General features: G+C 45.5%; 1 protein-coding gene across 2 annotated transcripts in view; it reads right to left on the reverse strand.

Annotated features, from left to right (window-relative positions):
• Positions 1–13,201, reverse strand: part of CNBD2 (cyclic nucleotide binding domain containing 2) — a 65,932-nt gene that overhangs the window by 29,567 nt on the left and 23,164 nt on the right. For both annotated transcript variants that reach the window (XM_030309694.1, XM_030309695.1), the window contains 4 exons: positions 10,299–10,462; positions 4,763–4,919; positions 3,867–4,018; positions 1,139–1,277 (listed from right to left, as the gene is read on the reverse strand). In XM_030309694.1, the coding sequence (XP_030165554.1) occupies positions 1,139–1,277; positions 3,867–4,018; positions 4,763–4,919; positions 10,299–10,462 (612 nt within the window). The remainder of the gene's footprint in view (positions 1–1,138; positions 1,278–3,866; positions 4,019–4,762; positions 4,920–10,298; positions 10,463–13,201) is intronic.

Raw genomic sequence — 13,201 nt, forward strand, 5'->3', positions numbered from 1 at the left:
AAAAAAGACTTTTGAAAGAATGCCTGGCAAGTTTGGCAGAGGTGTGTGGCACTGGCAAAGGTGTGCACAGCTGGAAGTTAGATAAAGTGGATCTTTTTGGAGAGTAACTTGTTCCAAGATTCATAAAAATGATGATACCATGCAATTCTGCTTCTGAAAATCTACTCTGAGGTGATGAGCTCATGCGTGATTTCTTCCCTCTTTCCAGAACTCTGTTTTATGCTGTGGTCATATCACTTCTATAATTTAAAAATTATGATTTTATGTATTTATTTTTTTATTCTCAAGTTAGTCAACATACAGTGTAGTCTTGGCTTCAGGAGTAGAACCCAGTAATTCATCTCTTACATATGACACCTAGTGGTCATCCCAAAGAGTGCCCTGCTTAATGCCTGTCACCCATTTAACCCACCCCCTCACCCCCAGCAATCCTCAGTTTGTTGTCTGTATTTAAGAGTCTCTTATGGTTTACCTCCCTCTCTGTTTTTATCTTATTTTTCCTTCCCTTCCCCTATGTTCATCTGTTAAGTTTCTCAAAATCCACATTAGTGAAATCGTATATTTGTCTTTCTCTGACTAATTTCGCTTAGCATAATACCCTCCAATTTCATTCACATTGTTGCAAATGGCAAGATTTCATTCTTTTTCATTGCTGAGTAGTATTCCATTGTGTATATATACCACATCTTCTTTATCCATTCATCAGTGGATGGACAGCTGGGCTCTTTCCATAATTTAGCTATTGTTGGTAGCACTGCTATAAACATTGGGGTACATGTCCCCCTTCTAATCAGTAAAAATTATAATTTTTAAAACTCGCCTGGCATCACTAAGATTCAAGGGCCAAAATGCATAATTTAAGTATGTATCTGTATATAAATAAGCATGTATATGAACTTAAGGAGCAGGTACTCCTGTGGCCCTCTTTCTAATATAACAGCTGTGTGTCCCAAAGTTCACAGCAACCCTCGGAAGGAGGGAGGCCAAACGGTGTGGTATGCCTTTTGCAGCTAACACACAGAAGCTCAGAGAAGGAGGTGTTGCAGAACAGGGGTCAGACCCTGCCTGTGTGGCCACAGGACATTATACTAGGCATGCCTTCCCAGATTCCACCCCTCCCCCATCCTAGACCTCTCACCTTGCAGACAAACATGATGGAGGGTGATTCTATGAAGTCTTTTAAGACCAGCTGGCCATACGAGAACTTCTCCACCTTCCCCAGGGTTACGAGCTTCCAGAGCTTTTCATCAGACCACGACTCAAACAGATCCATCTTCCTGAGGGGAAAATCCTGTTAGAATTCATTGGCCCTCATCACAGAATGTGCCCTGCTCTCAGCAGTTTCCAGAAAGGGAACAAGTTGTCTTGCTCTCTTGCAAGTGCCCGAGGTGGAGGATTTTACTTGCCCTCCTGTTGCCTCCCCTGGCCTGTGGCAGCGCCCTGGGGTTCTCTCCTCTGCTCTGCTTCTCTTCCTTCCACTCTTCCCTCCAGGGGCTTCTTCCGGGCTCCATCACCTAACCTTGTACTCACTAGGCTAGTCTCATTACAAGCAACTGAGAGTTCCTCACTCCAGCTCACCTACTATTCTGCCCCCAGCCCAGCAGTCCTGACCTTACCTTTGGTTTGGGCAGCTCACTCCAGCTTCCTGCAGCCTATTAGCTTCAAATATTCCAGGCTGTGGCCAGTGAATGGGAAACGTCTGTACTCCCCTCTTTTTTTTTTTTTTTTCTATGACTGAAGGCCCACTCCACAGTGCCCCGCCTTTCCCTGAGCTCCTACACCACCAGTCAGGGGCTTGCCTTCCCTCACACACAGCCCCACAGGGGCTGCTAACAATCATCTCATATTTTCTCAGCTCCAACAAATTATGAGGCCAGAACTTGGATGACTCAGGCCTCATCAAGGGCACTGAGTTCCATCCACAACACCAAGGGGGAACAGGGACAGTGCCATGTCCAAAGAGGAAGGGTCTGGAGACACAGGAAGGAAAGCAGGGTCGCCACAGAGGGAACACCTATGGGGCCACACACTTCCCATAATCATCTCATTCAATCCTTATGATGATGTGGGAGAGATGAATCATTATCCTCACTTTACAGAGCAGGAGACTAAACTCAGAGAAGGGAGGTGACCCATCTTGGGTTACATGGTTAATAAGCCCAAGAGCTGAGATTGCAACTCAGCCCTATTCTTCAACTGTGTGAAGACAGGAAATGTTCCTCTCTGCAGGACCAAGTCCTCCCTTCGCAGGCCCCAGCCCCTCTTACAGCCCCTGCTCTCCCACTCCACTCCACCCCACGGGGCAGCCCTCTGCTCACCGCACTGTTCTAGAGGCGCACAACCCTACAGACTGTATTTTCAGGGCCAGTGCAGATACTTCATTTGATTTTCAGTCTTCTCCTAAAGACAAGTAACTAGAAATGATTAAGTGAGCACCTGCCTGTGCTTGGCACAATGACAACACGAGGGTTACCATGGTAAAGGTGCCAATCTGCCCTCACTGCCATAGTGCTTCCTGAGGGGTATATAAACTGTAAAGGTGGTAATATATGATCAAGGAGTACAGTTTGAGGGTGCCTGGGTGGCTCAGTCAGTTAAGCATCTAACTTCAGCTCAGGTCATGATCGCACGGTTCATGAGTTTGAGCCTCACATCGGGCTCCATGCGGACAGCTCAAAGCCTGGAGCCTACTTTGGATTCTGTGTCTCCCTCTCTCTCTGCCCTTCCCCCATTTGTGCTCTTCTCTCTCTCTCTCTCAAAAATAATAAACATTTTTAAAAGATTATAAAGAAATACAGTTTGAGGGCTCCTGGGTTGCTCAGTCGGTTAAGCATCTGACTCTTGATTTGGGCTCAGGTCATGGTCTCACTATCGGTTGTGAGATTGCGCTCCATGTTGGGCTCTGCGCTAAGCATGAAGGAACCCCAAGGAACCTCAGGCTTGCTGAAAGCACACAGTGAGTCACACTTGAGTTATCGCTAGAACCCAAGTCTCCAGAAGCAGACATCTATTGCTTTTGCAGCCAAGCATCAGGTCACCTTTTCCCCCAACTGTACCCTGATTTTATTTTGGGGGAAACTTCTTCTTGACTCTCAGACAATCAGAATGTCACTGACCCACGGATGATTCAAATGAAGCCAATCTGGTTCAGAAAGAACAAATCAGGGCCCCTGGGTAACTCAGTCAGTTAAGCGTCCAACTCTTGATCTTGGCTTGGGTCATGATCTCATGGTTCATGAGTTCAAGCCCTACATCAGGATCTGCGATAGTGAAGAACCTGTTTGAGATTCTCTCTCTCCTTCTCTCTGCCCCTCCCCCCAAGTGTGCTCGCTTGCACTCTCTCTCTCTCTCTCTCTCTAAAAAAAAAAAAAAAAAAAAAGAATTACAGTTTGGCTGGGGCTTCAAAGAAACACAGGGTGTGATAGAAGCACTGTGGGGCACTCTCTCTATTCTTGGGTGAGCGTAGATGGGGTTGGTTAGTGAGGTGGGGCAGTGAAGCCCAGGGACTTGTGAATTGAACATCCGGAGGCTTGGTTTTCTTAGCTATAAACCAGAGAGAACAAGAGAAACAATGTCACAGGTAAAAAGCCTTGATACAAGGGGCTTAGCACCCTGCCTGGCCGAGCAAGTGCTCTGTACATGTTAGCTATTCTATTAGTACCATCCCACAAGGAAGGGATGTTTGAGCTGAGACCTGAAGGTATAGTAGCAGTTTGCTAGATGGAGAAGTTGGGTGGGAGGTGTCTCCTGTCTCAAGAGCATTCCAGACACAAAGAAAAGCACCCACTATTTCCCACTGGGCCTAGGGCAAAGTCAGGCACCTAATAAACACCCAGGGGGAAGATGTTGGCTGATGATGGGAGTACCTAAAAAATTCAAACCGATGCTGAGCATCCTTTTGGAATTCCTGATCCAGCTTATTAGCAAAGAAATCTTCTCTGTCGACAACCAGGAACTCTGTTTCTTCCATACAGACCACGGTGGCCCTCCTTACTGAAGGACTCATAAGGCCCAATTCCTGTTGGGTGAACACAGACAAAGGCAACTGAGAGGCTACCTCTGGCTTTCTACTCATAGCCTTGCCCACCGCTTTCCTGCTTCCATCAGCCCCCAGAAATCTCTATTCCCCAGACTGCAGATTCCTGGCTGGCCCTGTGCTCACTCCCCACCTCTAGAGGCCCATCCCCTCCCTCTTAATATGCTGCCTGTGGAAAAAGAGGCAACAGGCTTGACCAGACCAGAGAGAGGAAGCTGGAGGAGCCTGACTAAGGGGTCACTGCATCCCTGTGTTGTTATACAGGAAACATATTCCTTTTTAAACATCACAGAAGAAGGAGCTAGGCTTGGACATCACCTGGTCTAGTCAATGGGCAGGTGACAGGTTAAGGGCGCTGGGACCCACAACAGGGCATGACTCACACAGGGGAGAGGGCAGGACTGGGCCTGGCTGTTCTACCAAGAGTCCCGTCAAGGGGCGCCTGGGTGGCACAGTCGGTTAAGCCTCTGACTTCAGCCAGGTCACGATCTCGCGGTCCGTGAGTTCGAGCCCCGCGTCGGGCTCTGGGCTGATGGCTCAGAGCCTGGAGCCTGTTTCCGATTCTGTGTCTCCCTCTCTCTCTGCCCCTCCCCCGTTCATGCTCTGTCTCTCTCTGTCCCAAAAATAAATAAACGTTGCAAAAAAAAATTAAAAAAAAAAAAAAAAAAAGAGTCCCGTCAAGCCCCCAACCCTGCCCCAGGAAAACAGACCTTTCCCTGTACTCACCCCAAAACAGTCGCCCTTGTGCAACAACGTTGGGTGGGGGTCCAGGAAGGCACTGCTGCCATCCTCATCCTCAGTCACTGCGACTGTGCCCATGTAGATGAAATAAAAGCTGTTGCCCCTCTGCCCCTTCTTGACCATCACACGTCTGCGACCAAACCTGAGAAAAGCCCAAAGCCAGTAGATCTAGTAGCAGCAGGGAGCCTGGTCCCCTGGGAGGAGCTCTGGCCTGCTTGTGCTCTTTGCTTTGGAGCATGAAGGCACAGACTGGACTAGAAGGGACCTCATAGCAGCCCAGGCCCAGCCCCATCAACCTTGACCTCTTCACTAATGCTCACCTAGTCGCCCGCCTCCATCAGACCGTAGCTTCCTGAGAGCAGAGCCTTTGTCAGACTGCTTAGACATACAGTAAATGCTCAGTGAACAGCAGTTGAATGAATAAATGAGCAAGTACTGAAAGTAATGAGTGAGTAGCTAAATGCTGAAGAGCAATGGCTTTCAAGTCAGACCTGGATCCAAGTCCTGATTCTGCCACTAGCTGTGTGACACTGGGCACTCATATTCTCTCTCTGAGCCTCAGTTTCTCGTCTGTAAAATACAGCTGAACATACCTAGAAAAGGATAGACAGATGGGTCTTGTTATAACCCCTAAGAGCTCACTACACAATTGGAAACCATTAGGGTAGAGGTGCCCAGGTCCAGAGCAAACTGGGAGTTTTCTCCTAAGCTTAGAGGAGGAAATTTTCTGTATTTCAAACGTAAGTTCAAATTTCACTTCTTTCAAGATTCATTCATTTCCTTCATTCATTCAATAAATTAAATAAATACCAGCTGTGTCTATCAGGCACAGTGAAAAAGGACAGATTTTGTTCTGAAAATTATGGTCACGTACAGGGACTAAAGTTTAAAAATGCTTTAAGGGAGGTAAGCACAGACTAATTCAGAAGCATGGAGAAAGGGCATTTAACCCAGCTTAGGAAAGCCATGGCAGGCTCCAGGACAGTGTCTAGAGTCTTCCAGGTAGACAGAGAGATGAGAGAGTGTTCCAGGCAGAGGGACGACCATGTCCAAAGGCACAGAGGTGGCTGGAAGCAAGGCATGTTCAAAGGAATAACAGTAAGCTCCATTAGAAAGGACAGTGGAAAACAGGGAGGTCAGGGGAATAGTGGGAGAGAAATTTGGCTGGGTCCAACCATAAGAGAGTACAAAAATTAGGCTAACTTTGGATTTTACCCAGAAGGTAATGGGGAACATTAAAGAGGAGGTGGCCCAGACAACAAAGACTAGATGGGAGAAGGCAGGCACATTCAGCTAGGAAATGACTTTGGGGACGAGAGAGCATGGCAGTGTTCTGCCAAGAACAGACTCCTGGAGCCAGAGCAGAAAAACCCTCAGAAACTGTCTAGCTCAACCTACATTATGTGGATGAGGGAAGTGGGGCCCAAGGAACCCCAGACTTGCTGAAGGCACACAGTGAGTCACACTTGAGTTAGCGCTAGAACCCAAGTCTCCAGAAGCAGACATCTATTGCTTTTGCAACCAAGCATCAGGTCACCTTTTCCCCCAACTGTACCCTGATTTTATTTTGGGGGAAACTTCTTCTTGACTCTCAGACAATCAGAGTGTCTGACCCATGGATGATTCAAATGTAGCCAATCTGGTTCAGAAAGAACAAATCAGGGCATCTGGGTGGCTCAATTGGTTAAGTGTCCAACTCTTGATCTTGGCTCGGGTCATGATCTCGTGGTTCACGAGTTCAAGCCCTACATCAGGCTCTGCGATAGTGCAGAACCTGTTTGAGATTCTCTCTCTCCTTCTCTCTGCCCCTCCCCCACTCATCCTTTTTCTGTCTCTCTCTCTCATTCCTTCCCTCCCTCCCTCAAAATAAATAAATAAACTTAAAAAAAAGAAAGAATGAATTAACAAACCCCAAGGCTGTGACTTGAAAGACCAGGAAGAAATATTCTCTTTCCCAAAGGACTGAGACTGGAAAGAGGAAAATTTGGAGCCATGCTAATAGTAGCCATCTTGCTGCTGTAAAGGAGAGTCTAGCTGAGAAAGTGGTTTATGAGAATGCCGTGTGAGGTGGAGAGAGATAGACAGACACTGGGTCCTGGTGACACTAGGCCCCTGGATTCAGCTGAGTCGGAAGCTAGAGAGCTATCCCAGCACTTTTCAGATACATGAGTCACCGATGCATTCCCTAGGGCTGGGTTTTCTGTGACTTGCAACTGAAAGAATTCTGTCTGACCTGCTAATTTCCAGTCCTGAAAATAATCATTGGGGTGCATGTGCCCCTTCGAATCAGCATTTTTGTATCCTCTGAATAAATTCCCAGTAGTGCAATTGCTGGGTCATAAGGTAGTTCTATTTTTGATTTTTTGAGGAACCTCCACACTGTTTTCCAGAGTGGCTGCACGAGTTTGCATTCCCACCAACAATGCAGTGGGGTTCCCCCTCCACATCCTTGCCAACATCTGTTGTTTCCTGAGTTGTTAATTTTAGCCATTCTGACAGGTGTGAGGTGGTATCTCATTGGTTTTGATTCATATTTCCCTGATGATAGTGATGTTGAGCATCATTTCATGTATCAGTTGGCCATCTGGATGTCTTCTCTGGAAAAGTGTCTATTCATGTCTTCTCCCCATTTCTTTACTGGATTATTTGTTTTCTGGGTGTTGAGTTTGGTAAGTTCTTATAGATTTTGGATACTAACCCTTTATCTAACATGCCATTTGCAAATATCTTCTCCCATTCTGTTGGTTGCCTTTTAGTTTTGTTGATTGTTTCCTCTGCTGTGCAGCAGCTTTTTATCTTGATGAGGTCCCAATGTTCATTTTTTATTTCCCTTGCCTCCAGAGACATATCAAGTAAGAAGCTGCTGTGGCCGAGGTCAAAGAGGTTGCTGCCTGTTTTCTCCTGTAGGATTTTGATGGTTTCCTGTCTTATATCTATGTCCTTCATCCATTTTGAATTTATTTTTGTGTATGGTATAAGAAAGTGGTCCAGTTTCATTCTTCTGCATGTTCCAGTTCTCCCAGCACCATTTGCTAAAGAGACTGTGTTTTTTCCATTCGATACTCTTTCCTGCTTTGTTGAAGATTAGTTGGCCATATACATTTGTGGGTCCATTTCTGGGTTCTCTATTCTGTTCCATTGATCTATGTGTCTGTTTTTGTGCCAATACCATACTGTCTTGATGATTACAGTTTTGTAATATAGGCTAAAGTCCGGGACTGTGATGCCCAAGTTTTGTTTTTCTTTTTCAACATCACTTTGGCTATTCGGGATCTTTTGTGGTTCCATACAAATTTTAGGATTGTTTGTTCTAGCTCTGTGAAGAATGCTGGTGTTATTTTGAAATGGATTGCACTGAATGTGTTGATTGCTTTGGGTAGTATTGACATTTTAACGATATTTCTTCCTCCAATCTATGAGCATGGAATATTTTTCCATTTCTTTGTGTCTTCTTCAATTTATTTCCTAAGCTTTCTATAGTTTTCAGTGTATAGGTCTTTTACCTCGTTGGTTAGGTTTACTCCTAGGTATTTTATAGTTTTTGGTGCAATTGTAAATGGGATTGATTCCTTGATATCTCTCTCTGTTGCTTCAATTATTGGTATATAGAAATGCAGCCAATTTCTGTGCATTGATTTTACCTCCTATGAATTCATGTATCAGCTCTAGCAGTTTTTTGATGGAGTCTTTCGGGTTTCCATGTGGGGTGTCACGTCATCTGCAAAGAGTGAAAGTTTGACATCTTCTTTGCCAATTGATTTCACTCATATGTGGAATTTGAGAAACTTAACAGATGAACATAGGGGAAGGGAAGGAAAAATAAGATAAAAACAGAGAGGGAGGCAAACCGTAAGAGACAAATACAGAGAACAAAATGAGGGTTGATTGGGGGGGGGGGGTTAAATGGTTGACGGGCATTAAGGAGGGCACTTTTCAGGATGAGCACTGGGTGTCATATGTAAGAGATGAATCACTGGGTTCTACTCCTGAAGCTAAGACTACACTGTATGTTAACTAACTTGAGAATAAAAAAAAAATAAGAAAAGAAAAGAAAATATGAAGTAGCCAAAGACGACTTTAACATTGCACTGATCATTGCACTGATGAGGATACTGAGGCTCAGAAAGGTTAAGCAGCTCGCCTGAGGTCACACCTCAGAGTGGCAGCTGCAGCATTAAATTACAGAGCTTCTACCTCCACCTCCATGATTCCTTTTCTTTGCATGACATGTTCTGCCTGCTATGGAATCTTACTTTAAGACAGTGGTGACTTGCTCTTCTTCACTGAGCTAGAACAAAGCAGATGGTTCCTTCTGCCTGAACGTTCTTGTCTTACACCTCTACTTGTCAAATATACCTACTCAAATGACACCTCTTCTCTGAATCTGCTTTGGCCAAGCCCGCTGGAGCGTTCCCTCCTCTCCTGGGCTTATTACCTGTGAAACAAATCCTGCGTGGGTCATAGTCACATGTGATTATGTGACCTGTGACCTCCACGAAGGAAGATACCAGGGCAAAGACCTCAAGTGTCTTCACATCCTAGATTTTTAAGACAGGCCTTACCTCAAATATTCTGCTGTGCTTCCCCTCTTAAGCCATTGAAATGCCTGAGAAAGACAATGTTTCCACACACACACCTCTTAGACTTTTCTAGTACCAGATATTTACATGGTGCTTTTTTGTGCCATGCATCCTTTGACAATCTGGTGAAGCCTTCACAGAATAATGTTTTAAATATATAAAATAAAATACAGCAGAATTACAATTAAAAATTACCTTTTAAAATCCAAATTGTGGAATGGTATAGCAACCATTCCACATATTCAGTGCCATATTAAGGCACTGAATAACCAGATCTAGCAGCAGATCTAATTACTACTGTAGTTTCAAAGAGGTGAGGAATATAAATTATTTTTTGAGAAACCTGCAGTAACATGAATGTGTAATATTGGTGATTTCTTTTGGAGAAAAAGTCATGGGAATAGGTAATACTGTAGTGGTTCACTACATACATCCATGACTGAAGGAAATGATACATTTTAGTTAGGGATTAATGAAAACAGATACAAGTTTTTTTCTTATCCAAGTTCACACACTCTTACCCTAGGTTCCTATCTGGACATAAGACAATAACCTGTGATCCATTGTGGCTTTTAGGGCTTGGATTTGAGTCTCAGCTCTACTCCCTAATACGTGGGTGACAGAGCATGAGTCATTCTTACTACCTGAACCTGTTTCCTCATCTGAAAAAGGAGGGAATTGGACCAGATCCTTTCTGAGTTTCCTATCAAAGCCTTGCCAGATTCAGTGGCTCCTTAATTCTGGTAGACTCTCAGTAAATGAAGGAGATCAACTGTGCCACAAGAGTACCAAGGAGCACTAAGGTGAACTGACAGACAGCACTGAACTGACAGACACGGCTGAAATGCCATGGAGACGCTAAGAGACCTGCCATGGCCTTGTCAGGAAGGCTCTTCCTTCCCAGCTCGGCACAGGTGCCAAGGGGTGTGCCCCTCACTAACCGTTCAAAGCGCATGACTCTGGCCAGGAGCAGCTGCAGGGGCTCTGAGTAGTTGCGGTAGCTGTTCAGAACCTGCAGGAGGTTATAGAGGGCCTGGATCTCAGGCTCTGTCCTCCAGGAAGGCAGCTTCTGCATGATCTGAATGGCCCTTGGAGGAAGGTGACCCTGGGAAGAGAGGGCCAGAGTGACACACAAGACCTAGCAGAATGCCCCAGGGGCCAGTGGGCAACTCCCCACACTCCTGCTTTTTATGCTTTCCCACCCCCGATACAATAGTGGCTGACACGTAATGAGTGCTTACTGTGTGCCCAGCATCAGGGTATGCATCTTACATGCACCATCTAACTGCACCTTTGCCCAGCCCAAGAAATGAGGCACAATTACTATTCACATTTGACAGATAAAGACACTCGGGCAGGATCATAAGCTAGATCTGCTACATGCCCATGCCCGTATCTGCAACTCCAACTATACTGCCTGTGCCGTTCAGTGACCACTCCAAGTCAATATGGGGCTCCTGGGCTCCAGAGGCCTCTAGCATATGCATACTGCAGTCAGGGGAGACCTCCCTCGCCTCAGCCTATATCCTAGCATGCTATAGGAGACTAAGGAATAAAGAGAACCCACAGAAACTAACCCTGGTGAACCAGGACTCATGGACCAGAGGGCAGACAGATCTACCCATTCACCCACCACTCCCACCTGCTGGGAAAGTGGTACTTGAGTTGTTAACACCCCTTCTGGTTGTCCATTGCCCTTAGCATAAAATCTTAACTCCATACCCTAGCCGAGGGGCCCCACATGGTCTGACTCCCTACCTTCCCTACTCCTCACAAACTCACCTCCTGCCTCTCTCCTGTGTTCTCCAGTCTCTAGCTTTCTACCCATCTCCTGCAGGTGCCAAGCTCACTTCTGTCCTGTGGTCCTTGCTTGGGTTGTTTCCTCTGTCTGGAATGTCCTTCTCCCGGATTTTCACATGGCTGCTTCCTCCTTTTTATTCAGTTCTCAGCTCCTATGTTACCACATCCTCAGGGAGTCCCTAATGGATCATTTGACCTAGAATAGTAGGCCCCCTTCCCAGCAGTCTGTAGTCTCTGAATCATTTCTTTCAAAGCAGTTAATACTTTGTGAAATGACCTTATTCCTTTTTGTTAATGTTGTTTATTATCTGTCATTTCCCCTTCCTACACACACACACACACACACACACACACACACACACACACACACCCTGCCTCACTCACTCTAGAACTTCACTATCCAATATGATGGCCATTAGCCACATGTGTGGCTATTTAAATTTAAACTAAATTAGATTAAAAAAATAAGTTCCTCAGGGGACACCTGAATGGCTCAGTTTATTAACCGTCCAACTCTTGGTTTCAGCTCAGGTCATGGTCTTGTGGTTTAGTGGGTTCAAGCCCCATGTCGAGCTCTGCACTAGCAGCACAGAGCCTGCTTGGGATTCTCTATCTCCGTCTCTCTCTGCCCCGCCTCCACTCACATTGTCTCTGTCTCTCTAAAAATAAACTTAAAAAAAAAAATAAACTTAAAAAAAAAAGTTCCTCAGTCACACTAGCCACAAGGGCTATATGTGTCTGCTAGCTACTATACAGAACAACACAGACAACTGAATGCTTCCATTATCTCAGAAAGTTCCATTGGATATAGGTGTTCTAGAATACAAGCCCCAATATAAACACGATAGTGGCTTCATCTATCTTATTTACCCCACTCTAGAATAATGCCTCACAGGTAGTAGGCACTCAACAAAATAAAAATAAAAATTTATGGAAAGAATGAATGTAAGAAGACTTACATAAACGTAGTTGTCACAGAAGCCAAAAGAAAGTGGGACATGATGAGTTCTGGACCATAGATCTGAAGCCTTGCATGTTCACACACAAGGGCAGTGTTTCTCAGTGATTAATAATGCACAGGCTCTGGTGCCAGGTACCTGGGTTTGAACCTTGGCCTGCTCCTTCCTAGCTGTGTGTCCTGGGACAGGTCACTTCTCTCTGAGCCTTCCCTATCTGAGAACAGCAGAACCTAACTGTATAAATAGCAGAGCTAATACATGTAAAGGGCTTACAATAGGCCCAGCTCCCAGTGAGGACTATGGAAGTGTTGGCCATTTTTAAGGTCTGAATCCAATCTTCTTCCTTCCTAACCCTCTTTTGCTATCAATAACCCACTGAGATTTCTCTACAGGGTTCATTTATGACAAAACACAGATCCCTCTGCTTTCTATGAACAGAACTGATTCTCTGGGCCCACGAGGGGCCCTAATTCTTTTAGGAAATCTCTCTTGCCACACCCAGTCTTCAGAGACTCCCTTCTCTGGATTCCTATAAAACTGATTCTGTTATTTAACTTGCCAGGTAAGTTACCTCACCTTAATTTCTACTTAGCTCCTTGAGGATCGGTGGGGATGTTACACCGCCTAGTATCCCCACAACCAAACACAGATCTAAACTTAGACCTCAAGGGGTGCCTGGGTGGCGCAGTCGGTTGGGCGTCCGACTTCAGCCAGGTCACGATCTCGAGGTCCAGGAGTTTGAGCCCCGCGTCGGGCTCTGGGCTGATGGCTCAGAGCCTGGAGCCTGTTTCCGATTCTGTGTCTCCCTCTCTCTCTGCCCCTCCCCCGTTCATGCTCTGTCTCTCTCTGTCCCAAAAATAAATAAACGTTGAAAAAAAAAATAAAAAAAAAAAACTTAGACCTCAAAAAGAAAAGAGAAGAGAAGAGAAGAGAAGAAAAAAAGTCTGGGGAAAAGGGAGTATAATTCAAACAGGGCTGGGGAGACTTGGGTCCTACCTGCTTCTAGGGGTTCACAGCCTCCCTTGCTTCAGGCCAGCTACACCTCATTGTGTTCCTCTAGCATACAGGAAGGATTAAGGAAAAAA

This window comes from Lynx canadensis, chromosome A3 (genome assembly GCF_007474595.2).
Source record: "Lynx canadensis isolate LIC74 chromosome A3, mLynCan4.pri.v2, whole genome shotgun sequence".
In the NCBI taxonomy this organism is placed as follows: domain Eukaryota; kingdom Metazoa; phylum Chordata; class Mammalia; order Carnivora; family Felidae; genus Lynx; species Lynx canadensis.